At 41.3% G+C, this 24,429-nt stretch overlaps 3 protein-coding genes across 4 annotated transcripts; 2 read left to right on the forward strand and 1 right to left on the reverse strand.

The window, feature by feature from the left end:
* Positions 1–518: 518 nt before the first annotated feature.
* On the reverse strand, positions 519–14,014 carry got1 (glutamic-oxaloacetic transaminase 1, soluble). Of its 2 annotated transcripts, XM_039622070.1 has the most exons (11): positions 13,914–14,014; positions 11,434–11,498; positions 4,885–4,974; positions 3,308–3,489; positions 3,100–3,223; positions 2,699–2,811; positions 2,517–2,621; positions 2,201–2,351; positions 1,719–1,884; positions 1,468–1,610; positions 519–1,276 (listed from the first exon to the last, which is right to left on the reverse strand). In XM_039622070.1, the coding sequence occupies exons 2-11, from the start codon at positions 11,459–11,461 to the stop codon at positions 1,137–1,139; spliced, it is 1,242 nt and encodes a 413-aa protein (XP_039478004.1). In that variant the 5' UTR covers positions 11,462–11,498; positions 13,914–14,014; the 3' UTR covers positions 519–1,136. The 2 variants fall into 2 exon arrangements, with proteins under 2 accessions (XP_039478004.1, XP_031614613.1); XM_031758753.2 differs by lacking the exons at positions 11,434–11,498; positions 13,914–14,014 and having other exon boundaries at positions 4,885–5,135.
* A 143-nt stretch (positions 14,015–14,157) lies between these two features.
* Positions 14,158–16,892, forward strand: nkx2.3 (NK2 homeobox 3). The gene is made up of 2 exons (XM_031758750.2): positions 14,158–14,800; positions 15,559–16,892. Exons 1-2 carry the CDS (start codon positions 14,410–14,412, stop codon positions 16,200–16,202), a joined length of 1,035 nt encoding a protein of 344 aa, XP_031614610.1. The 5' UTR covers positions 14,158–14,409; the 3' UTR covers positions 16,203–16,892.
* Positions 16,893–19,597: 2,705 nt separating this feature from the next.
* Positions 19,598–21,736, forward strand: nkx3.3 (NK3 homeobox 3). The gene is made up of 2 exons (XM_031758751.2): positions 19,598–20,066; positions 20,707–21,736. Exons 1-2 carry the CDS (start codon positions 19,823–19,825, stop codon positions 21,237–21,239), a joined length of 777 nt encoding a protein of 258 aa, XP_031614611.1. The 5' UTR covers positions 19,598–19,822; the 3' UTR covers positions 21,240–21,736.
* The last annotated feature ends 2,693 nt before the right edge of the window (positions 21,737–24,429 follow it).

Below are 24,429 nucleotides of genomic sequence, written 5' to 3' on the forward strand. Positions count from 1 at the left end.
CCCTGGTGCTATGAACAGTCAACATCCACTGGCAGGTACCTGACAGAACCAGAAACATCAAAACCCTTCAGCATGCAGTGACGACCCTGGGTTCACGACACCTGTTCAGAACGCTCAGTGTCATTTGTGCTCTCTGAATGTGCTCTGAATGCCAAGTGGAAGCAAGAAAAAAAGACTACAAATACAGATTAAATGTGAGGTCATTAGCATAGAGCAGGGGTCCCCAATCTCAGTCCACGAGGGCCGGTGTCCCTGCAGGTTTTAGATGTGTCCTTGATCCATCACAGCTGATTTAAATGGATAAATTACCTTCTCAACATGTCTTGAAGTTCTCCAGAGGCCTGGTAATGAGCTAATCATGTGATTCAGGTGTGTTGACCCAGGGTGAGATCTAAAACCTGCAGGGACACCGGCCCTCGTGGACTGAGATTGGGGACCCCTGGCATAGAGCCTTGTCATGAATATGATTACATAGTTCAGGCTTAAATCCTCCTTTGAACATTTGTTCACATTTAATCTAGAAATGACAAACACTGCTTCTTTATTCTTCATTCACCGTCGGGGTGGTAAACACAAATATACAGTTTAGTCATGTTAATATTCTCTTTTTCTCATTGCCCTTAACAACTCTTACTGCTGTCCACACAAATACTTATATTTCACACTTTGAATGGATGAGTCATGAACAGTATAACATTTTTAGACTGTAGAGTCAGCGCTGCTGAGGTAACCGTAATACAGCCACAGACTTGCTTCTAATGATGCATAAAACTTGAAATACCAAACACATATTTTGAACTACAAACAATACATTGGGGACTAAGATAAGGGTGAAAAATTATGAACACAATTACATAACTACTGCATAGTTTGGAAAATTGTGGCTCTTAAAAAAGATCCAAACCATCTTTGTGCAGTCTATAGAGAACTTGGTCCAGCATGTGTTTAGCCTAGCATAGCACAAATACTGAAAAAGAATGAGAAACCAGGGGCCTGTGATCCCTCTGTGCAAATGAGAATTTGTATTTGCTCCAGAAAAATCTGGAAACCTGGATGCAAACACATTCCCTGTGATCAGGATGGATCAGGAATGGGCAGCAGGAAGTGGTGAGAATTGGAGGTATGGTGCCGTTCTTCTACTGGACCTTGGTGACGGCCTCGTGGATGGACTCGGCCACGTAGTCGATGTTCTTGGTGGTTAAACCGCACATGTTGATGCGACCGCTCGCCATTAAGTAGATATGTTTCTCCTTCACCAAATATTCCACTTGTTTGGCTGCAGGAAATTCAACAGATACTGGTTTAACTTTTACTGACTGTGCTTGAATCATTTTAAGATCTTTTTAAAACTGACCCCCCCAAAACTAAAACAACTTAGATGCCCTGAAATTTTTAGTTAACCTGACTAGCTTCTAGTGGAACGTGCATTTTTGATTGTGTGCATAAGGAAGTGATTGCTATACTCACGGTTGAGGCCTGTGAAGCTAAACATGCCAATCTGGTCTGTGATGTGGTCCCAGGTCCCTGGTGTCCCCAAAGCTTGGAGCTTAGCTTTCAGCTGAGACCTCATCAGCAAGACCCTGTTAGCCATGGTCTTCACATTCTCTTGCCTAAAGTCAGAGAATGAAAACACTCTGCATGTCTGATATCGACTGCTTTTTAATATTGCCTCATGCACAGATATGAGTCATCTTTTAATGATGCTATTTTACACTTACCATTCACTAAAAAGCTCAGGTGAGGTAAGAGTGATGGTGACAATGCGAGCTCCCTGAGACGGTGGGTTGGACCAGGTGATCCTGACAACCTTCTCCATCTGGGAGAGAACTCGCTTCAGGTTATCTGCATCGCGAGCCACAACGGTCAGGTTGCCCACACGCTCGTCTGATGGGACAAAAACATGTCACAGCTAAACAATACAGCAGCTAATACCTATTACCTGATGTGTAGGTGCAGTATCTGATAAACAGCTCCTCCTCTGGTGAATCTGAGACTTGCTTAATTTGAATTTTGTGGCTATTCCTTTCAATTTAACTGAGTTTTTGATGTATTCTGTGCACATTATACTCAGCATAATCTGAAAATAAGACCGATGTATATTAAGATTACTCTTCCTGCAATGTTTAATCCCTGCAGTTGATTTAGCTTGGGATTTTCTGTAGATTCATACCAAGCACACTTTACACACAGGATCACTCACTATAGAGTCCGAAGTTCTTGGAGAACGACTGGGCACAGAACATTTCAAAGCCCGAGGAAACAAAGTAGCGCACCGCCCAGGCATCTTTCTCCAGACTACCTGAGGCGAATCCCTGATAAGCCGAGTCAAAGAACGCAAACAGCTTCCTCCTCTGTGAGAGAACCGGATAAAAGATCAGAGGGTTATCATACTGCGATAAACACTGTGCATGCAAAATAATATCCTGTTTAAAATGACACCTTTTGCCAGTAGTGGCAGTTCAGACCACAGTACAGACACTTTGTATATGTTTGCATGCACTTTATACGCATGTTACCATCATAACTTCAGCGATTTGCTTCCACTGCTCCTGCGTGGGGTCTGTGCCTGTCGGATTATGGGCACAAGCATGCAGGACAAAGACTGAGTGCTCTGGACAACTCTGTGGGAAACAGAGACACGAAAGAGCAATGTGAAACCCAGAAGATCAAAATGAAGTAGTAAGTGAACAGTACTTACTTCCAAGTCACCAAGGAAGCCAGCCAAATCAAGGCCTCTTTTCTCCGCGTCCCAGTACCTGTACGGACGCACATCCTCGAAGCCAGCGCTGCTGAACACAGCATTGTGATTTTCTGAGAAAAACAGTAAGAAAAACTCTGAGGGCAGTGTTCGATTTTTATCACTGCTTTCTTTAGATAAAAGAGTGAATAATGTTTTTTTAAATGCTCCTCACATCCGACCTGACAATACAGCCAAGCTCGCTGATAACATGCAGCTGTAGCAAGACATTTATCAATAGAACACTTTATCAACAACTACAGTTTAAAGTCTATGGAAAGTTCACAAAACAACCTGTAAATTAAAGTCCTTTACAGCTGTGTGCTACTTCACTGCTGGTTTGTGTGTGGGCTTGAATGTACCCCAGGTAGGTGCAGACACATAGATGGGGGTTTTGGTGTTGTTGCTCCCATTGTAGAACCGCCTTAGAAACTCTGCGCCTATCTTCAAAGCGCCCGTACCACCCAGACACTGGACAGCCCCGACCTGGCAGTGACATTCGAACAGTCAGTTTAAATGTAAAAACATTAGAAATTCAAAGAGTGTAGTATGGCTTTTGACTCCACAAACCCTGTTTTCCAGGATGGCAGGGCTGTTGTCTCCCAGTACTATTTTGGAGGCTGAGGATCTGAACTCAGGCAGGCCCAGGATGGGCAGGTACTCGTGGTTTAGCCTGTCATCATGCACAATGATCTTCTCCACTTTTTTCACCACCGGCAAAACCCAGGGCTGGCCTTCATCTGTCCGATAGGCTGCAAGGAACAATGCGATTTAATGTTACAGAAAAAAGTGAAAGAATGGCTTAATATAGTAGGAAGCAGCCCTTCCCTTCTGCATTGATATGTTGTTTTTTAGTGAGTTTTAAGAAAAAAGAAACCTCTAAGTAAGATTAAATATAACATTCCTTAAACAAATTGAAATTGCTCAGTAAACAGATACAGCAGACAAAAGTGGTTAACTTGCGAGCTTAACACCTGTACCTTGGTAATCCTGATGTTTGTGAGTTTATGGGACTCTTGAGTCATAATAGAAGTGCAAAGATCACAGGGTTTTGTGACAGGCGCACTTTCAGTATCTGTTGGGTGAATTAGCCAGGTGATGTCGGCAATCTACCTTTTTCTCTCTGTTATGTCCACTAGCTGGAAAGGCACTGATTATCTGTAATAATACATCTAAATTAAGATCTAGGGTCGGAACTAATGACGACAACATCCCGCTAAAGTCACGTGTGACAGAAAAGTCACAGAAAAGCAGAAAATCCTTACAGTCAAAGATCTTTTTCAGATCTCTGTGTTTTTTTTTAGGTAGAGAGAAATGTGTGGCCTACATTTCCCAGCTGCCATGTAGCAGCTGACCATCTGGAGAAAGAAAGGGATTACGAGGCCTCGGCCTCCTCTGCTAATCACAGGACTCAGGTATCCTTGTCCTGCCAAAACAGAACTAAGCGATCAACGCTTCTCACACTGTTCCTGTGCAATGCAAGCAGCGAAGAAATGACTCCATGCAGAGAGGTTAGCACAGAAAACAGCTGCTCTCAAGGACGAAATGTGGCAGTTTTGGAGAGAAGCACGACTGAGCTGTAATAAATTTAAACTCCTGCTTGTTCTTGTGTAATGACAGAACAGTAATCCAATCAGCTGCCTGGTCTGCTGAGTGAGAGGTGCAGGATAGCAGAGGACAGAGATGATTCAGCTCTCAGTGTCACACTAATTGCAGAACAAAGATATATTATCAACAGAGCTGCAATCAGTAGTTGGTGGGTGTGTGATGACTGAGCAGCCTGTAGCGTGGCCAGATTAACTGATCCTCACAGTCTCTATGTTAATCCGAAAATGAATTTAAGCAATAGCAATAACTACAGCACAGGTGAGCCGTCACCATTCTGGACTTCCTGGTGTACTAAACTGATTAAATCTACATCTAGATAGCCTCTGTTTAGATTTTACAGCTCAGATATCAGTCAGCAGGCTGTTTTAACTATTACTGGCTTAGTGTCTCTTTCTGATTATAATGACACTAAGCCCAACTTGTCAGAAATTCATATGAGGGCACCATCATACAAACACAGATGAATTCGGTGTAACACAGGCTGGAGAACTTTTCCGCTCTGGGATACAATGAATGACTGACAGCAATGCACAACTTACCTCCTACTCCGAGGTTCACCTTATTTGGAAACTGGTCGTTATTGAAATCCTGCGTCAGCTTGAAGACAGCAACAGGGGCAGCCTGGGGGACTTCAGAAAAGAGCGACATTTTAAAAAAAAAAAAATATATATATTTTTTTTTACTTTTTTTTTTTTTTGCACTGTGGGAGGCTGCGGCAGCACGAAGAGACGAGCTGTCACTTGATCAGCTGGCTGAGCGGGATGATGGAAGACTTTCACCTTCAACTTGGATTTGGTCACCGCAAAGTGGGTGTGAGTGGATTTACCAATAGAAATCGCTCTCGGGGTTGATCCCTGTCAGTTCAAAGGTCAATAAAACAAACGCACAGGCGCTGTTGCCCAATGAACGCCGCGGGCAGGGGATTGACAAATCCTCTAGCTAATGTGTGGGGTTGAGAAAGCATCACTGCGAGTGGGCGGTGCAGGAGATTAGCGCATTTAATTTCTACGCCACAAGGTGGTGCTATAAACCTGCTTTAAAGCTCATATCTAGAGCCTCTAACCAGAGCTTTAGTTGGCATGACTTGGTACAGAAAGAAGTCTTCCATTAATAGATTATAGAACATAAATTAAGGTCAGAGCTCACAGACTGATTGCTGTATCTGTATCAGTATCAGAAGACGCATCGTCATCATAAATGTAAATATGAACGCCGGCTGATCAGACAGCTATCACGCTTAGGTCACCACGCTCTGCAGACGAATGTGTGCAAGTGTCCTAATCTGTTCTGTCCTGAGGGCCTCGGCTGAGCTGTGGTGTAAACACACTGGCTCCTCTGTGCTCTCCCCACAGCTGTCTGCAGGAGCTGAAGTGGTTGATAAATGAAGGCCACTCCAGCCTGCTCTCCCGGACCAGGAGGGCGACTTTGTGGGAAGACAAGACTTAGTTATGTTTTCTGTCTGGTACAACAGTGCAGTTGCAAGGCTCGACTTCAGTTTTTGTAGTTCAAAAGTTTCACATTATGACAGATGATGGGTTATAAAAGTTTATGTGGGGTGAAATTAAATACACATATTTGTCTAGTGCTGAAGTGCTGGCTTTGAGAGTTTTCATGCTACTTACATTTTTTTAAATAAATTATTTTCTTTTTTCTATTTTATTTAACAGTAAGCCATTTTTAACATATCTAATTAAAAGTGCGTGTGACGATTAGATTTAAAACATGAACAATACAATAAGATTATCCATGCACTGATGGACTGTTATAGTTTAAAATGCTGATTAGAGTATAAAGTACAATTTAGCTCCACTTTCTGCATGGACAACATAAAAATCACACTTGCATGTCCTGGATAATAATTTGCAATGCGCAATAATTTGCACAAAACATATTTTAAAGAAATATATTTTTAACATTCCTTTCCAGATTAGGAATATAAGAAGATATCCCGAGCATTATTTCTTTAGTATTTTGTGACAAACCAGTTATGTTGTTAATCTTATTGCAAGGAGAAGTTATGTCATTAATTGCTGTTAATGTTTTGGTCAGATAAAGTAGAGAACACCACATGGACCAAGCCAATGTAGTTAAGACTGTGCTTATTATGTTACTATACTACCATTGGCTCAAATGACACCACCAAATCTGAAGCAGCTCACTTATAGCGATAAATGCACTGAGAACTGTCATCCTACACTAGTTCTTTATTTTTCTTTGTTTTGCTTCTGCAGCTTTGCTCTTTTTATTCAGTCCCAGGCCCGTCTGCCTTGATTTTAGCTGCAGCAGGATGATGTCTTCAGTAAGAGGTTCTTACAAATCTCTTGCAAAATATTTGCCCAGCACTAAACAGAAGACAGACAGAGTTGGCAATGGGTATAATGAAACGTAATTGTTATAGATGATTTTTTCCCTCCCAGTATTTAGTGGAGACCACAAAAACAGAACAGGATTAAATACAAGCAGCAGAAATTTATTGTTATCATTAAATCATGTGATAAATATGTACGCAGTTGTAAATAGTCTTAAATATATATTGCTATAAGTAGATAATATACAGATATTATTTTTAAACATTGCTTCTGTTCCTACAGTTAACCAGAAAAAAATGCTTTAAAAACCGATTGTGGTTTTTAAATGCCTTGAATAAAGGCATGAATGCCTTTATTCAAGGCATTCATGCTTTATGACTCAGAGAAGCACTGTTACAGACAACCTTTTCGGTGGAGCAGCGGTTAGCTCTGTCTCCTCGCATCGAGAAGGACTCTAGATTTGAACTTGCAGAGGCCTTACTGTGTTTTAGTTTGCATGCTGTCCTTGTGCTTTTGTGGGTACAAGACGTACTGTGGGTGCTCAAGACAATTCCCAAGTATTTGTCTGGATTGTTGCATCCAGGGAAACTGAACCAACTTTGCATTCCTCCCAATACAAATGCATGACTGTTAGATTAATTAAGTGTGAATATGAAGTAATGCTTTTGGAGCATACACATTTGTCAAATGTACTTTCACAATCTTCACCTCCCATCCTACCCCTCCTAAAAAAAAAATCATATAAGATAATGATAATAACTAGCAACAAAGTCTAACTTCTGATCTTTCAGCCATGGACAAATCATTACTTAAGCATCTATATATCTTTGGTTAAGCCTTATGAACCCCTTACAAAAACATACCTAGCCAAAGTGCTACAGTTAAACCCACACCTTGCTATCACACAACACCCAGTTACTATTTTCCCCAGTGTTTTGTCCCACATGTTGCTAACTTTCCCCACCACTTGGTCCCACCCCCACTCATCTCCTCACTTGACGCTGACAGTAGATGTTTTCATTCTTTCCAACCAGGTGAGGGTGTCTCGTATGTTAGCTATCGCTGTCAGCCCTGCAATTATGGGATTTGAGCTCCCAGAACAAGGCTTGGGGGCCTGGGGCGGGGCTCAGTGTGTGCATACAGAGGAGGCCCAGAGCCACGATCTGGGCTGTGATGTGAAGCGTGAGTCAGAGCAGGGAGTGACAGAAGTAGCCTCTGGCAAGACAGTTTCTCCAAAGAGAGTGTGTCACAGCTAGATCGATCAATTACTCTGCCCAACATTCACCGGCACTTTCTCTGCATTTCCCTGAGAAGGAAACATGGAACATTTGTTTTGGCATCCAGCAGAGTAACATAAATATGACCAGAAAGGCAAAGTGTGAATGGGGTTTTGTTTAATGTGATTTTTTTTTCTCTTTAAAATTTTGCATGAAGGTTATCAGCGCTGCTTATAGGAAGCTGACACTAAAACACACAAAGGCACACATTCAGGCACAAGACAGTCACATTCCAGCTGCGGTATCACTGAAACACAAACAAGAGCGTGTGCGCACACACCGCTGTGCATTCCTAGGGCAAAGTTTCAGCGCCGTTCACATGTTGCTCTGGCCCCGGTGTCTCTGGGTCAGAGAGCTGTGGTGAGTGACCACCTTTTTAGCTTCCCGCTTTGTTTGTTTTCTAAAGACAGTGTCATCAATTCTCTAACAAGGAACTAGACACAGCAACAACAAAGAGCACAGGACCTCCCTGTTGCTCCCTGAGCAGATCAGTGACTGACGGACCGTGCAGTAATAGATATCAGTAATCTCTGTGTCAGACTACATTCCAAGCGGAGTGCATGAGCGTATGTCTGTGCAAGTTTAGGTTGCAAATGTCTTTTGTGCTCCATTTGATATCATGACATGAAATCTGCTTTTTTTTTTTATTGTGCATGCAGATTTCTACCCTGCTGACAAAAGATGACAGCCTACAACTGGACTCAGTGAACTACCGTAGTATGAGCCAAGAATACATCTAAGGGCAAACTTAGTTGAATTGTATTGGAAGATGCAAAATCTCAGACATCTCATGCCTAATATTGCTTTGAACGCGGTCTGTATGTTCCACAAGTTCAAATCTATGGATCTCACAGCTGGAGGCGCATTGTTTCCACAGTTAAAAACATGGAGGCAAAAAGTAAACTCACTGACATAAGGGCTACACAACATTGGAAGAAGCCTGACAATATAAGACTGCATGTGCCACTCACGCAAAATAAAACAACACCTAAGCACTATAGGGAGCATATTTCAGCTGGATAAGAAGGTATATAGTCCTCTCGCACCTGACAATACAGAAAAGGGCAAATTGCCAGCAGTTAGCTTAACACAATGCTAGAAACAGATAATAAGATACAGGAAGTCCTATATTTATTTTACATAACATTCTCCTGAAATTTGTCTTAAGTAATCAAACATTTCCAAAACTACAGAGTTAAATTAAAACAAACCATTAAAATGCCTTAGCTGTTTTGCTCGAGTATAAGTTGGTACGTATACGTTCACATACAGTGAATAAGAAAGTGTACACAGGGCAGTATGCAGTCCTGTGAAACATGCAGAGAAACTGGACAGCTACATCTCAGACTCCACAGAACTTAGTTAGCATGTTAAATGTTAAAGTTCATGACAGCACAATTATGAAAAGACTGAACGTGTATGGCTTGTTTGGAAGAGTTTCCTCTTCTTTCTAAAAAAGGACATGGCAGGACGGCTTAGGTTTACAAAGTTGGAGCTTGCAGTCATTGAGTCGACATTGAACCCCTCTGAATACCAAAGTATTGTAGAAACAAATGTGAGGCCATCTGTCTAAAAGCTAAAGCTTCGCTAAAACTGGGTCATACAACAAGACAGTGATTCCTGGCACAGCAGCAAATCCACAGCAGAATGGATGAAAAAGAAAAAATGAATCAAGGCGTTGCAATGGCCCAGTCAAAGTCCAGACTTCAACCTGATTGAAATACTATAGAGGGGTCTTAAAAGAGCTGTGCATAAATAAATGCCCACAAACATGAACTGAAGCAATAATTTAAAGAAGAGTGGGCCAAAATTCCTTCTTAGCGATGTGAGAAACTGATAAAGTTAAACAGAAAATGATAACTTCGAGTTACTGCTTCCAAAGGTAGCTCTGCAAGCTACTGAATCATTGGGTGTACTTTTTAACAGGACTGCATTTGGACTTAGAAGGAATATTAAAAATGGTTGTGTCTCATTGTTTTTCACTGATGTGGCCTTCAAGCTGGGTGGAACCTCAAACACAAGGTCTACGTTGTGTTGTTCTACTTGATTGATTTTGTCTTTTGCCCAACTCAGGCACTTTGGCTTTATACAAATATGCATACTAAGACACAAAGACAGGAAGTGGAAGACTTTTTTTCTATTTTTTTAACCCAAACTACTTGCTTTTTTGTCTGCATTAGGTAAAGAGACACAAAAATGATAAGTGACAGAGGAAACAAACTTTATCTTTCATAACTTCTAATTATGTTGTATATTTTCAATCCAGATGGGGAGACCAATTCTCCATTTTGCAAGGAGGTCAAAGTTCAGGGTCAGCTACAGATCTGGGACTCTGTATCTTCATATATGAGGATGAATGCCTGCCAGCGCTGGAGCTTGTAGCAAAGCTGTCCAATTGAAGGCCTGGTCAGCTTTGATCCTAATGGTTAATCTGAGCATCAGCATTGCCAAAATCTGCTGCGTGCTGAAGCTGCATTGTTAGATATTTTATACAGTTAGTATTTACAAAAATGGGACTTTATTGATAACTAGTCAGATATTTGCCAAAACAGTCTGTCACTTTGATAGAAATACCACCGCGGTTGCTGGACAGACACTAATATTTTCTCTCAAGGATGTTTACCTCTGGAAGCCAGGATGCACGCATACTTTTATTTTATGGTAACATTGTCCTTCCCAAGAGAGCTGTTACTGATTCAGCAAGTTAGAGAGAGTTCCTCCAGCAGCAAGCTGAACTTGATTCAACCTTTTGATAGTTTTTTTTTTGAATTTTTCACCAGCTCTAGCCAAGTGGGACAGCGTATATAAGCAGCAAGAGGCACACACATCCTCTCATTTGAAAGCCTGCCTCCCCGCACTGTCTTTATCTACATTGACTGCGTGGCAGCAGAGAGGATAAGCATATTTAGGTTGCTTGTTTCCTCCCAAACTACATTCCCAACACCGTAGATCATAGATATTACAACCCTTACATCCCCCTCTGTTAGCACTCATATATACAAACACACACCTGCTGGGGCAAGGCCGTCTGGGAGGGAATTACAGCAGCCTAATTTATGAGGCCCAAGGGAGGGCAAAGGGCAGGGGATCCAGACTGGCCTGACCTCACTTCCTCTTTTCATGGTCTCTAAGTTAGAACTGTGATACACAGAACAAGGTGTCAGCTCTCAAACAAATCACCCTCTCACAGTCTTTCAAACAAGGCAGCTAATTAGGGTATCTTTTTTCCTAACCTGGTTAACACAATGAGCCCTGAGGGAGTGTTAACTATTATCATAGGCCTGCCATTGTGGACTATATGGCTCTATCAGAGTCCAAAGTAAGTGGGTGAGAACAGGGTTTTTGCTGAAAAATCTGGCCCTGCACGGGCTCGCCTTTGGCCTCCTCATTTCCTCCAATGAGAAGGTGCTGTCATCCGTCACTCGGTCCCAGGCAGCGGCACAATAGCACAGTCTGGGTCCTGGCTACTGACACCATCACATGGGTTGCTGATAAGACTCACCTTCCGGGACCCAGAAGAACTGAGACATTACTGCCACACAACGGTTTGGTCCACTGCCATTCTTTCTGTTGACCATGAAATTAAAGGAAAACGGAAAGTTCATTATGAGCTACATGAGGCGGACACACTCTGTATCTGCTCTCACAACCTTTTCAAGTTTTTTTTTTTGTAATGCACAGCCTCATTATTTACATATTACATGCCCTAATGCAAGACGATGGGGAAAGCGTCACACCCAGTTAAATAATCCTGTTGGACTTGTTGGACATTGGGGAAAACGCACTTGAGCTAATCTATTTTCCTAAAGTAGCAATCTATTGTTGTTATTGGCTGATTAAGAGCACTTTAAGACAAATGGATAGTCACACTTGAGTTCCTCGTCACACATACAGGCTGTTGGTAGAGCCTGTTAATAATCACCTCCATTGTAAAAGGATTGTAAGTGCTCTTCTACACAACTCTGTCAAGTCATAATATCAAACCTTCATTCTTTCATAAATAAACAGCTATTTGCATCAACCAATCAGACACAAAACCCAGAAGCAGCGATTGATGATAAATGTCGATATTTCTTCAAACGTCTGGTCTGTGCTCTGTGTACCCTGTATCTCAGTGGTGTACTGTACACCTGCGCCTCTGATGCCGAAGCTCTGCTTCAGTATATGTTAGACTGCCAGAAATATGGAGATAAGGAGGGAAACAAGAAGAGACACGTTAAGCGCTGCTTGGCAAAACACTAACTTTGAAGAACTCACCAGAAAGTGAATTGTGCGGAGTGATTGAAATTTGACTCCCACGGAGGCAGAAAGCAGATCGGTTTTTTTTTTGTTTTTTAAGTTATTTTTCAAAATCCCTTTAATTTTTTTTTAATGCTTAGGCCTCTGCAGGCTGTATCCGCTCTGACCTCTGCTGTGGACTCGACCTTACCGAGGCTATCAAGACGATTCAGAAATGAAGATGATGTATTGGGGAGTCGCATTCACCAACGAGTAGCTCCTTGACACTCTCTGGGAGTCTGGGTTTTGTTAAAGGCAGGAAACAGACTCTTCCGCTCCGTAAACACGAGTCTTTACTTGGCCACTTTTGGGCTGCCGGTGGCACGCGAAGCCCGTGATGATGGTCAGTTGGGAGCTTGAGAGGCCCTGCACACTCAAGGTCGAAAGCGTGGTGACTCTGCTCGGACCCGTGTATACAATTAATTGTTTTAACCGCGTAATCTCTTTTGGGGTATTAATAATTTTCTCCTAAACACTTTAAATAAAACAAAACAAAGCACACACATACCCCCCACCCCACACACAGCTATTACGCATTTATTTCTATGTTTGGTATGTTTAAATCATTGCACTCATTAAAAAGGAATGGGTAAATATTTGGGAAACAAAATGACCAGATTTACTGCCCTTTGGGTTGCTTTACGAGCTAATTCTATCACATAAATTCCACCTAACTCGCGCAAACTTCCACTGTGTGGAAATGACTTTTCCTTATTAGTAAATCTTGATAAATTATTTAATGTTTAAATTTGCGTCCAAGCAGCACTAAGTGACCACTATATTTTTGCAGAGGGCACAGACAGTTACTGTGGCCTAAAAGCTTTTCTTTTTTTTCGGATTCAGTTCAGCTCTTCACTTAAACTACTCCACTTAAACCGGCCTTTTTTGAAAAGACGTGCATCTCCATGGGAGGGGGTGACGCTATCCATTTCTAAACAGCGCCTTGTTGATGGTGAGCGGATGAGATTATGTGGACATGCTCTTCTTTTCTTTCCACACGGTTTGAGAGCAATGGGCCCTCAAACCCTGGCGCCTGGACCTGGCCAAAGATAGTCGACCAGAAGAGAGGTGTCCCGTTTCAGCACGTTTATCCCTTAAGCACAAAGGTAAAATTAAAATGAAAGCTCAGTGTATTAATATACAATATAATATAATTATTACTATAATATAATTATTATTATTTTCTTTCCTTGTAGCGCTTGAAGCTGATCATTTATTTATTTATTCAAAAAAGGCTTTTGCTTTCCTTTTACCAGTGTCAAGGGGAACTATTATTGTGGCCAAATTTTCGTGGCCATCCTAAAACTTCCACAAATAAATAAGCCATAAATAATTCACAGACAACCATTTAGCGCTGAGCATTCTTTATGCCTCTCACGGTTGCCAGATTTATCTCATTTCCCACACTCTCGTTATATGATATAATCCAGGAATTGCCGAGAGGGGAAACAAAGATAGGCCTAATCTTAAAAATCGCCAAATCTACGATATTGTGGGACCGTCCAAGAAATAAGTGAAATCCTTTAAAAATGAAAAATAAATAAACGAATAAATAAATATTGGTTCTTCCAAGTTAAGTATTTTTGTGGGCTATTTGCATTAAACTACACAGCATAATATGCTTTGCCCAATTATTACAATTGTGTGATAGCGTTGGTGCAGTTTATTAGAAACATTTAAAGCATGAATTAAGAAGTTCCTTACCTTTAAAAATATTTCAGTTTCATTGCAGTTGGTGGCATCAATATTATTTCATAAGTAAGTTAGGGATAACTTCCTGACATATGTAGGCTACACCTAAATAGAACAGAGAGGGAAAGGGGGGGAGGAAGAGTGCGAGTGAGAGAAAGGGAGAGAGACCCTACCAATCCCTCCCCCGCTTCAGAACGTCACTGAGAGGGAGAGGACAGCATCTTGGCTGACCCTCTCTCTCCAGATAACTGAATTCAGCCAACCAAACGGGATCGACCTTTCTCTTTCTCTCTCAGCCATCCAGCCACAGACGCATATGCAACTAAGAGGGATGTCACAGCTGAGAGAAAATCAGTCGTCTTCGGTGTGTATGCAAAAACAACAGAGCGCGTCTGTTCCTCGGGTTTACGCACGCCTAATTTTCTTCTTTTGCTCGTCCGGAGGCGAATCGGTCCCGTTCTTGGACTGCTGATCGGTATATTTTGCCATCTCTTTCTTGGTGGTAATAATGATTCCTAGTCCGGTCATAAGTTCGTCCTCCACGCCTTTTTCTGTGAAGGACATTCTGAAGTTAGAGCTCCAACAGCAGTCTCAGCAGCACCAGCTACAGCTGATCTCCTGCTTCGGTCTCTCTGGTGCGCTCTCACAGCCTGGAGCTCTATCGAACAAATCCTTCCGTTCTCACTCACCGCCCTCCTGCATGCTGGCGGGCAGAGACACCCCAAGCCCCATCAGCTCCTGCCTGTCGGAGAGCGAGGAGAGGATGGCGTACCTCAACTCACTGAATGTGCAAGACCGACTGACAGACTCCGGTATCCAGGTGGAGGTGTTCGGCAACCTGGGGCAAACTCACTCTGCAGACCTCCGGCCGGAGACAGAGCAGGACGAGCATGACAACAGTAAGTACACAGTCTACTGAAGCGAGTTACTCTGAGGATGTTAATTGTATAAAAATGCACATGGACGAAAATGCCAAAGGAGAAAATCAAATCATAAAATATTAATAAAAGCTTATACGTGACAAAAACATGGCTCATCTAATCTGACATTGATACACATTTCTGGAGAAACGTTTTCCAGATTCTGTTTAAATTAGTATAAATTGAACACCTAACGCGGACAACGAAAAATACGCCCCTGGTTAATAATATACATAATATATATTTTCATAATAGGACCAAACAATGGACGGCAAAAAAAAAAAAAAAAAAAAGATTATTATTTCATACAATTCATTAGCTGCCAGCTAACTGAGTAAGCCTGGCAGAGATTAAAGTGTTTACATTTGCAAGCTGCTAATTTATGTTTGCTGAATATATTAAACTGATGATCCAAATTATCGCGCATTTAATAAGACGCAGACACTTTCAGAAACACAAAACAGAAACTATATTTAGCCTCATCTGATTTTAATGTATCAACATTGACGTTTAGTTAATGTTCGTATGTAACATGATGTAACATTATTATTATGCCTCCCTAATTTTATTTTTCAGTACATTTTACTAGCAATTTTCAATTAGGTCACTTCCACTCGAAGCTAATTCTAAAACTGTACAATAAATAATAATAATTAAATTTTTAATAGTAAATATATACTTGAAAATAATCAAGATGCCAGCTCTGATGTGTAATTAAACATGGGTTCTCCATGCAGAGAGCTGCGGTGTCATGCCGGGTGAATGTGAGGATCCAGACTCAGAGAAGCCGGCCACCAAGCAGCAGAGAACCAGACGGAAACCTCGCGTCCTCTTCTCTCAGGCTCAAGTGTTTGAGTTGGAGCGGCGTTTCAAGCAGCAGCGTTACCTGTCCGCCCCGGAGAGAGAGCACCTGGCCAGCTCCCTTAAGCTCACCTCTACCCAGGTCAAGATCTGGTTCCAAAACAGGAGGTACAAATGCAAGAGGCAGCGGCAAGACAAGACCCTGGAGATTGCCGGTCATCATCACCACCATCACCACCCACCACCGCCTCCAAGGAGGGTGGCTGTGCCGGTTCTCGTCCGAGACGGGAGGCCTTGTCTCGCTGGATCTCAGAACTATAATCCCCCTTACACAGTCGGAGCTCCCAACCCGTACAGCTACAACGGCTATCCAGCCTACAGCTATAACAACTCGGTGTATAGCAACACTTACTCTTGTACTTATTCTAGTTTCCCTTCTCTCCCGCCCAGCAACGCCTCTGCCAATGCTTTCATGAATATGAATTTGGGGAACATTAGCGGACAGACGCAAAGCCAGGCTCCCCAAGGACCAAGTGTCACACCCTGCCAAGGAGCTCTGCAGGGCATCCGGGCATGGTAGCGCGGTATTTGCGCACAATCAGAAGCCTGTCTTGATGGATAGACTCGAGCATGTAAACAACTTCAACTAATGCCTTGAAAACCACAATTTCAAATTCCGTAACACATTACAGAAAGCAGGGGTCAGTTGGTTCTAACTCCACAGGCATATGAAGAAAAATGGACTGAAATAAAATACATCTATTATAATTTTTTCCCCTCTGAGCCACGTGTTTAGAAAACTTACTGAAGTTGTTGTGTTATGTTTGACGGAAATAATTATGCCGATTAGCCAAAACTATGCGTAATGGTTCAAAGCTGATGTATTGTGCTTAAAAAAATAAAGGAAAAATCCATGCAAACTAGCGGTTACGCAAAGACCTATAGGTTTCATTAAGAAAGTGAAGCCTTTCATGGATTTTATTTGGATGCATAAAGTTGCAAGAAATTAACATGGATCACAAATGCCGGACAATTCAGTATTACTTTTATTAAGCTCTTTCCCCACTCTTTTTTAATTTGTGTGACTTGGGTTTAACCTTTAGGCCTTGTTTTTTTTTACTCTAAAACTGAGTGACACTGAAAGCCAATGAACTGATTAAAAAAAGAGGCGCACAAATAAGGCTGTTTTTAGACTCGAGTTAAAACCACAAAACGATGCAAGTTATCAGCGATGGTGGAATTAAAGGGCATAATAACTGTCATGGCACGACTGATTGAAGTGGAGTGTGCTTTGTGTGTGAGTCTGTGCGTGTATCTGTTCTTTTTATTATTTTTTTTAATGATGTTGACTGAGGTTTATTCCAACATTTCTTATCGTCTGAAATCTTTTCTCAAGCCAAGAAAACGTTTTTTTTCCCTTGTGTGAGAAAGCTTGCACTAGACTTCGGCCTGAGACAAGAACCAGAAACAGAGAGAATTTAAAGGCGAGCTAATGTCCGGTCAGGATTCAGAGATGGACATTAACCAGACGGCCAGCATCCCCGGACCCACAGAGCATGAAAACGAGAAGAGCATTGGAGGATAAATATTCTTAGAACACCTCTTCTTTTGCTAAATAATAATAATAATGATGATAATAAAATAATAATAATAATCATAATCATAATAATAACAATAATAATAAATTATCTAAAGTTGTGTCAGATTTATAATTACAATAATGTCATAATTACATAATAAATACTGATCTGCACTCACGCACAGTGAGGCAAACCCAGACCACATATATATACTCTTTGTCTCACTCTCTCTAACACACACACACACACACACACACACACACACACACACACACACACACACACACACACACACACACACACACACACACACCGTTGTTTAGAGATGGACTTAAGCAAAGCCTTTACCCACCAGGCACGGCCGAATACCCTGACGCTATTAATGGAGATAAATGGCAAAGTAAACAGCGTGTTTGTCTCCCCTGATAGCCTCACTGGCCACTTCCCTCGGCTACTGCACTGCCGGTAGGACATACCTGGTGTCAGCTCTAAGTGCTGCAGAGTCACTAGTGTAAATAGAGCTGGCGACAGGACGGCGATGCCTGAGGACGCGGCTTGGCCACGGGTTCTCTGACAGGCACTGCCGCGATCGCTATCTTCTGCTTCCAAAGATAGCAGCTCATCGCTGCGCTGTATAGGCGTGGAGTTTCCTAAAACAAAGTGTCTAGAGGCAGACACTCAAGGAGCTCACAATAGAACCGAGGCCCAAATATAGAGAGGGAAAGAAAGCGGGAATAAAAGCTCTATCATTCGGTTTCATTGTGGCTTCACGGTGTCAGCTGTTCTAGAACATGTTTTTATGTCTACAGCACTATTACTAAGTATACCGGAACATTAATATCCAGTTTAGGGGTAAAACAATAATAGGTAATCAAAAATTCCAAGTGACTTGATTGCCTTTTGTCTAATATAGAATTAAATATTTAAAAAGAAAAAGTTTTGACTGATAAAGCCAGTTGTCCATAAACGTTCAAACGTTATACTCTTTCTGTGTGAGCACAACAGTAAACTAAATCTTTCCTCACAAACCAAAGCTCATCAAAAGTATCTCTTTTGGCAGAATATATGCGCTTGCAGAATTTCACGCTTAACACTCCTCACTGGACAAAAGAAAGTAGGGTCGAGGTTTTATTTGGACACGTGTAATGACGCCTGTGTGCGAGACTTTACTCCACAATTATAATCAACAAGACACCACTGATTTCAAACCGTTTGTGCAAAATGAATAATAAACTACATTCCGACGCTGATTTGCAGAATTCAGACACGCTGTGGTTTGAACACAGGAAACTACGCTAGAATTTTAATTTATGCCTCCTAGACATTTAAAAACACCCTGGAGGGTGATCTGGCTCTGAGGTAAAAAGGGAGATTTTACTGCAATTACGAGAAACAAAACAAAACAAAACAACATGGAGGAAGCAGCTCGTCGCATCTGTCAGTACATCTTCTCACCTCAAAGGTAGATTGTGTAATCCTGGTCTGTATGGGAGTGCGTATGTGCGTGTGCGTAGCTGTCGTCTTTTATTTAGACTCACGTCTATCTTCCAAGATCAAGAATCCTGTCCACACGGCGGCGCTAGGCACCTGTTCGAGCAACAAGGCAGAACCAGCAATGTCCATCTTTACACTGGACTGAAGATGTGTTTGACTATAACAAATTTAAAGCTGTAGGTTTGTAGGATTCAAATTGTGCACAATTTTACGAGCCACATAATTCACAATGATTAAAAATTGGACATTCAGTTTAGCGAGGACCAAATAACAGATGGAAGAAACATTTTAAAACTCCAAATAGTCCTTTTTGGATTAGTTTAGACTCAAGTGGAAAGTAATCTTGAATTTTCAAAAGAGTTATTTCTGGTTTTAAATATAAATTCCTATATTGTGAAATGCTTTAAAACCAAACTCACAGGTGAAAACCAGAACTGAGCGGCACTTTTACGCACGCTTAGTGAACGTAAACCGTCGGTTTTTCACACATGTACATGACATCTGATAGTTGGTAAACCTAAAGGAAGCAGCCTAACGAAGAAGAAGAAGAAGAAGAAGAAGCAGAAGCAGCAGCTGTTAAGCAAACAAAGCAGCTCTGTGCGTAAAAACAGCTGAAAACTTTTACCAATAAGTCTGATTCATGTCTAATATCAGATAGGGTGTGAAGAATAATCAGCAGGTTCTACTCATTTTCTTAGGGTCTTACAAATTAAAATAGATTGATTTAACTTTTTTTTTTTTTTTAAATCACAGTACTCATACCGAAAGCTAAAGAAAATAAAACCATGTTGCCTTGGGAATCAATGTCCTTCGTCCTTTACTGACACTGAGCAAAGAGGCCAGCGTTAAAGCTGGGCGGTGCGAAGGAGGGACCAGCAGGCACAGATAACATCCTATCACAACTTAACTGGAGCTGCAGTTGAAATACTGCTTGACAGTCTTGACAGATCCTGATATAGGCTGCTCATTAGCACATTGGACTGTTCGCCGCAATTAAATTAGAACAACGCGCAAAAGAGCGAATCAGTAGTGAGGGCTTGTTTTTGCTTTCCAGTGGCGGATTTCTTGATGCCTCCCAAGAAATCGCGCGAGAGAGTGAGGAAATACCCGTGCTCTTATCTGAATTATGACATTAAGTTTTTCATCCTTTTCCATCAAAAACATCCTCACTGGACTCGATGCCAACAGCAAGTCGGGAACCGCGGAGGAGTTCTGCGCAACGCAGGCGAACAACACGCGCACCGGCTATGGTGGCAGGGATGACAACCACGTCTACCCGGAGACACTTCCCACACATCCCCGCGTTATAAGCGCCCGATCGGAAGTTTCTACAGAGGAGGACACAGGAGAAGAGACAGAGCTCATAGAAGGTGCGATTTTTATATATTTTTTTAAGATCTGTAAAGAGTATCGGAAAAAAAAAATCTGAAAATGAGGTGTAGGCGTTCTCATCTAAATTATATTTGCACAACGCAGCATGTTGAAGGAACATAAATGAAGCGACAACATTCATCACAAAACTCGAATGTGTTTCACTTCATAATCACTTTATCGAGTTATTTTGGATAAGAAACCGTTTTTACAACAGAAAAAAATCCCGTTTCTATGTCTAAAAATCGAAAAACTTTGTATTTTCCATATAAAAATACTTCGATGTGTAATTTAACTAACTACAGTGTAATTATTACTGTGTCTCAAGAATTTGTATCTATTTATTTATGCCCCATGTGACTTTGTTGTGCGTAAAGAGCAGCTAGCTTGTGGGAAAACAAAAGTATAACACTGTGTCGTGGAAATCTGTTTGTTTAAAATTGTTTAAAGCATTTATTCAGGTACATCCCTTAACTTTAATAGCATGACAGAAATACAATAGTAAACCCTCATATTAGCCAGCATCAGCACCTTGTTGGAATGGGCTATCAGAAAAAAAATAGGGACCTTGTGCTTTATCACCCTGACGTACAGAGACAACACATTTACTTGTGGTTACGGATTTCTATTTTATTTCAGTCGCTGCAGATGACAAAGAGCAGTGCAAGGAGCAGGGCGAACAGCAGAAAAGACCGCAGTGCGAGAGTGCAGAGGAGGGATGTAACCGCGGCGGGGAGACCTCCTGTTCGCCGGACGCGCAGCAGTGCAGGCCCGGTGCGAAGAAACGTTCCAGGTCGGCCTTCTCTCATGCTCAAGTCCACGAGCTGGAGCGCCGTTTTAGCACTCAAAGGTACCTTTCTGGTCCCGAACGGGCCGATCTGGCAGGAGCCTTAAAGCTTACAGAGACCCAGGTGAAAATCTGGTTCCAGAACCGGAGATATAAAACCAAACGTCGCCAGATGGCGGCCGAACTGGCCGTATGCAGCTCCCCAAAGAAAGTGGCTGTAAAAGTTCTGGTGCGGGACGATCAAAAGCAATACCACCAGGGGATTGGAGCACATATCCCCATGACTGTGCCACTGTACCGGGGCTATCAGTACTACCCCTACCTGCACTACTACTACCACCAACCCTGGAACATGGACAACATGTTTTGTGGAGGGATGCTTTGAGGCTCCGAAGCTGAACTGTTTTCAACAAGTGTCACACGCAAGCGTTCTGCTTTCTAGGAGTCTTCTGCTGACTCGGTGGATTTTACGATGCATTTGGGACATTTCATACAGAAAATCCTCCATTTTTAAATCGGAATTAGTAATTTAGTTTAATATTTTGTCAGTTTCATATTGTGTAACTATTTGCAAGTTAAAAAAAAAAAAACATTTTAAAGGGAAATACTACTGACTTCTTCGAACCTCTTATGTGCCAGGTATATTTTTGGCCAGGATCATGACTTTTAAATATTTCTTTTAACTTTTTAAAAAGTGATTTTATGAATTTTATTTCAAAACTTTCAAAAGTTTAAAAATATATATTTATTATTATGATTACGACCGGAAGAGGAGGTCATAAAAAGGGAAGGTTGCTAAGCGGAAGAGAACAGAAAGTTAACTACAATGTTATATTTCAACCTTTTCTTGTGGGATTAATAAAAGAAAAGAAATACAACAAAGCAAATCATTTTCATTGTGTTGACGGTGGAAATCACGAAAGTTTGAACTTTATTTTTATTTTTATTCGGTGGGGAAATAATTCTATAAGAGAAATTATTTCTCTCACGACCCTAAACGTTTTCTTTACACTGAGTTCTTTCTTCTGCTTCAGAAAAAACCCCATTATGTTTGCAACAGATTTGTAGATCATCCATTTCTCTCTGACTGCGTAATTTGGGGAAACGATGCACCATCTCAAACACTTCATGCTTTTATATCAAGATTTTTATTCGGGTTTTTTTTATCATCAAATCAAGGTCACAACAGTGATAAACATAAGGACTGTATTTTTTAATATCTTTATAAGGACATGGTTAAAATAAAATGTAAATAATGTAGGTTTGTTGCCATATTTAACCTCTTACCTATACTACGGCGTCAGATGGTGCACAATATGATAAAGGCAATTTAGAAATGCAAAGGTGGTATTTGATTTGGTCATATCTGCACTGTCTTAAAATGAAGTGCTGACTGGGTTTCTCACAAGTTCATAGGATGATATATATGTTGTTTTTTTCTTCTTCCCCCATGACTGCCAGCAACAGCTCATTGTGAGCGACCAGACAGAGCAGAAAGGAATCTGGAAGTTATACAAACCCAACAAGAGAAAGTAGCTTATCTTGATGTGTGAGAAGCTTGACCGAGGCCTCTGACACTTTTAGTGGGCATTTATTTTATTTATGGGACACCTTTATTGATTGTGAAACTTAACATTAACACCTGCAAGAAGACATTCTTCTTTCGCGCGGTACTAAAGCAACAGATTAGAAAGCAATAAGGCTTCTTCACACGAATGTACTTATAACATTCTGTATCTCACACGAATAGAGTTTATGCTTTTAAAGTGTCTGTTTGGAAATGGTGTTCATTTAGTTGGCTGACTACCTCCTCTAACATTTCAGCATTGCACAAACCTTTACATGATATTAGGAAGAAGAATCTTTGCTGTTGTTTTATACAAAAATTGTGGGGGGTTTTCTTAATCCTTCTGCATAGGTGTGCTCTCTACTATGTGCTGCACTAGTCAGAGAAGGTTAATAGACCGTGGAGATGTTGCACCATGGAGCCAGGCTGCACAAGACAGTGCACATTAATCATGCTTTACTGAAAAGACACCCTCATCATCACTCTCAAGGAATGACACGGTGATCAGACTCCATAGGAAAATGAAAAACGTAATTCCTGTACAAGGGGACCAGCATTTTAGTTTGGTTTTTAACTGATTGGATTTACCATCCAGGGGGAGTTAACATCTAGGCCTGTGTTTTATCAAAAGAGCTTGCAGATGGTGGGGAAGGGCAGGATGGACAGATAAAATAATTTATCTTCCCCCAGAAATAAAAAAAAAAAGATACAGTTTATGTTGCATGTTTACTGATCCCCTTGACACTGCAGGGTTACAAAAGGTTTGCAAGGTCTTAAAAGCACCGTAGTGTCCTGTCTTTATAATCCCAAACAATATTATCATTACAGTACTACAATTAACGAGACATCAAAGAACTGGGATGTAACAGTGCTTCAGCTTCCCTTTTCCCAACGCAGGCAGCTTTGGCAGAGATGATCACCTTTTGCTGCACTCTGGCTCCAGCCCAAACCCCATCTATCTTTTGTATCAAAACAGCACTTCAGACTACAGTAAGTGGTTGGCACTGTGCGCAGCAGGTTTCAGGGTGGGAGGAAAAACACATCTTCTTTTCAATGCCTAACCATAATTCACAGATAAATTATTTTCATTTGCGCACATTTGCTTTTAAAGACTTAAAAAAACAAGACTTTGCAGCAGAAAAGGTCAGGGTGTTACACTGTTGCTCCACGGTACGCCACTTTCTATGTGCTCTGATTATTCACATTGTGCTGGTGAATAGTTGGTCTAGTCAGAGCTTTCTACCGTGACAAGATAAGAGTTTTTCTTTTCCTGCACCTATTCTGTGATGCGTCACACTCATGTAAATTTCCACCCACAGACAACAAAATAGGCACAGTGAAAAGGAGACTGCGAGAAAGGATAAGTTTAAGGTTTTAACACCAGTTAAAACTCATTCACAGGTGAGCTTCAGCTAAAAGGCCAAATGACTTTACTGCCGTCTGATATTATGACGCTGTCTCCATCAAAATCACTGCTGAGCTGCTGGGAGATGTACGTACCACTCATAGTACAAAGTTCAGGAACCACCCCCCCCCCCCCCAAAAAAAAGCACAAGCAGTCAGACATCACAGAGGTTAGAAAACCAGTCAGGGGTTTATCCATAATATGTAAACCACCCTATATGAATGCAAAACTAAAAGTAAACACATGAAGCATCTCTATTTGCATCGAAAAAGCAGCATGTAAATGATGTACTATATTAAGAATTTTAGGTCAGTGTTGGGTCAATCTGGTAATGTTATTTGCACCCGATTAACTTTAAAAAACAATGGAATAGATCACCAGTTTAAATATAATGCCAATGCTCATGTCCCCTCAGAATGAACTTCAATTACTGGATTGACCTTGGCCCTTACTAGTTTTATCAGGTCAGTTCAGTGGTTCTCTATTTGGTGAGATTACATCCATGCACTGTAGTAATGATCAAAATGGTGTTTGTTTGTTTTTTCATGGAAATGGACTGCCTCAGCTGCATTTCACCATATTTAATCTGTAACCTAAGATGTT

This window comes from Oreochromis aureus, linkage group 13, assembly GCF_013358895.1.
Source record: "Oreochromis aureus strain Israel breed Guangdong linkage group 13, ZZ_aureus, whole genome shotgun sequence".
Lineage (NCBI taxonomy): Eukaryota > Metazoa > Chordata > Actinopteri > Cichliformes > Cichlidae > Oreochromis > Oreochromis aureus.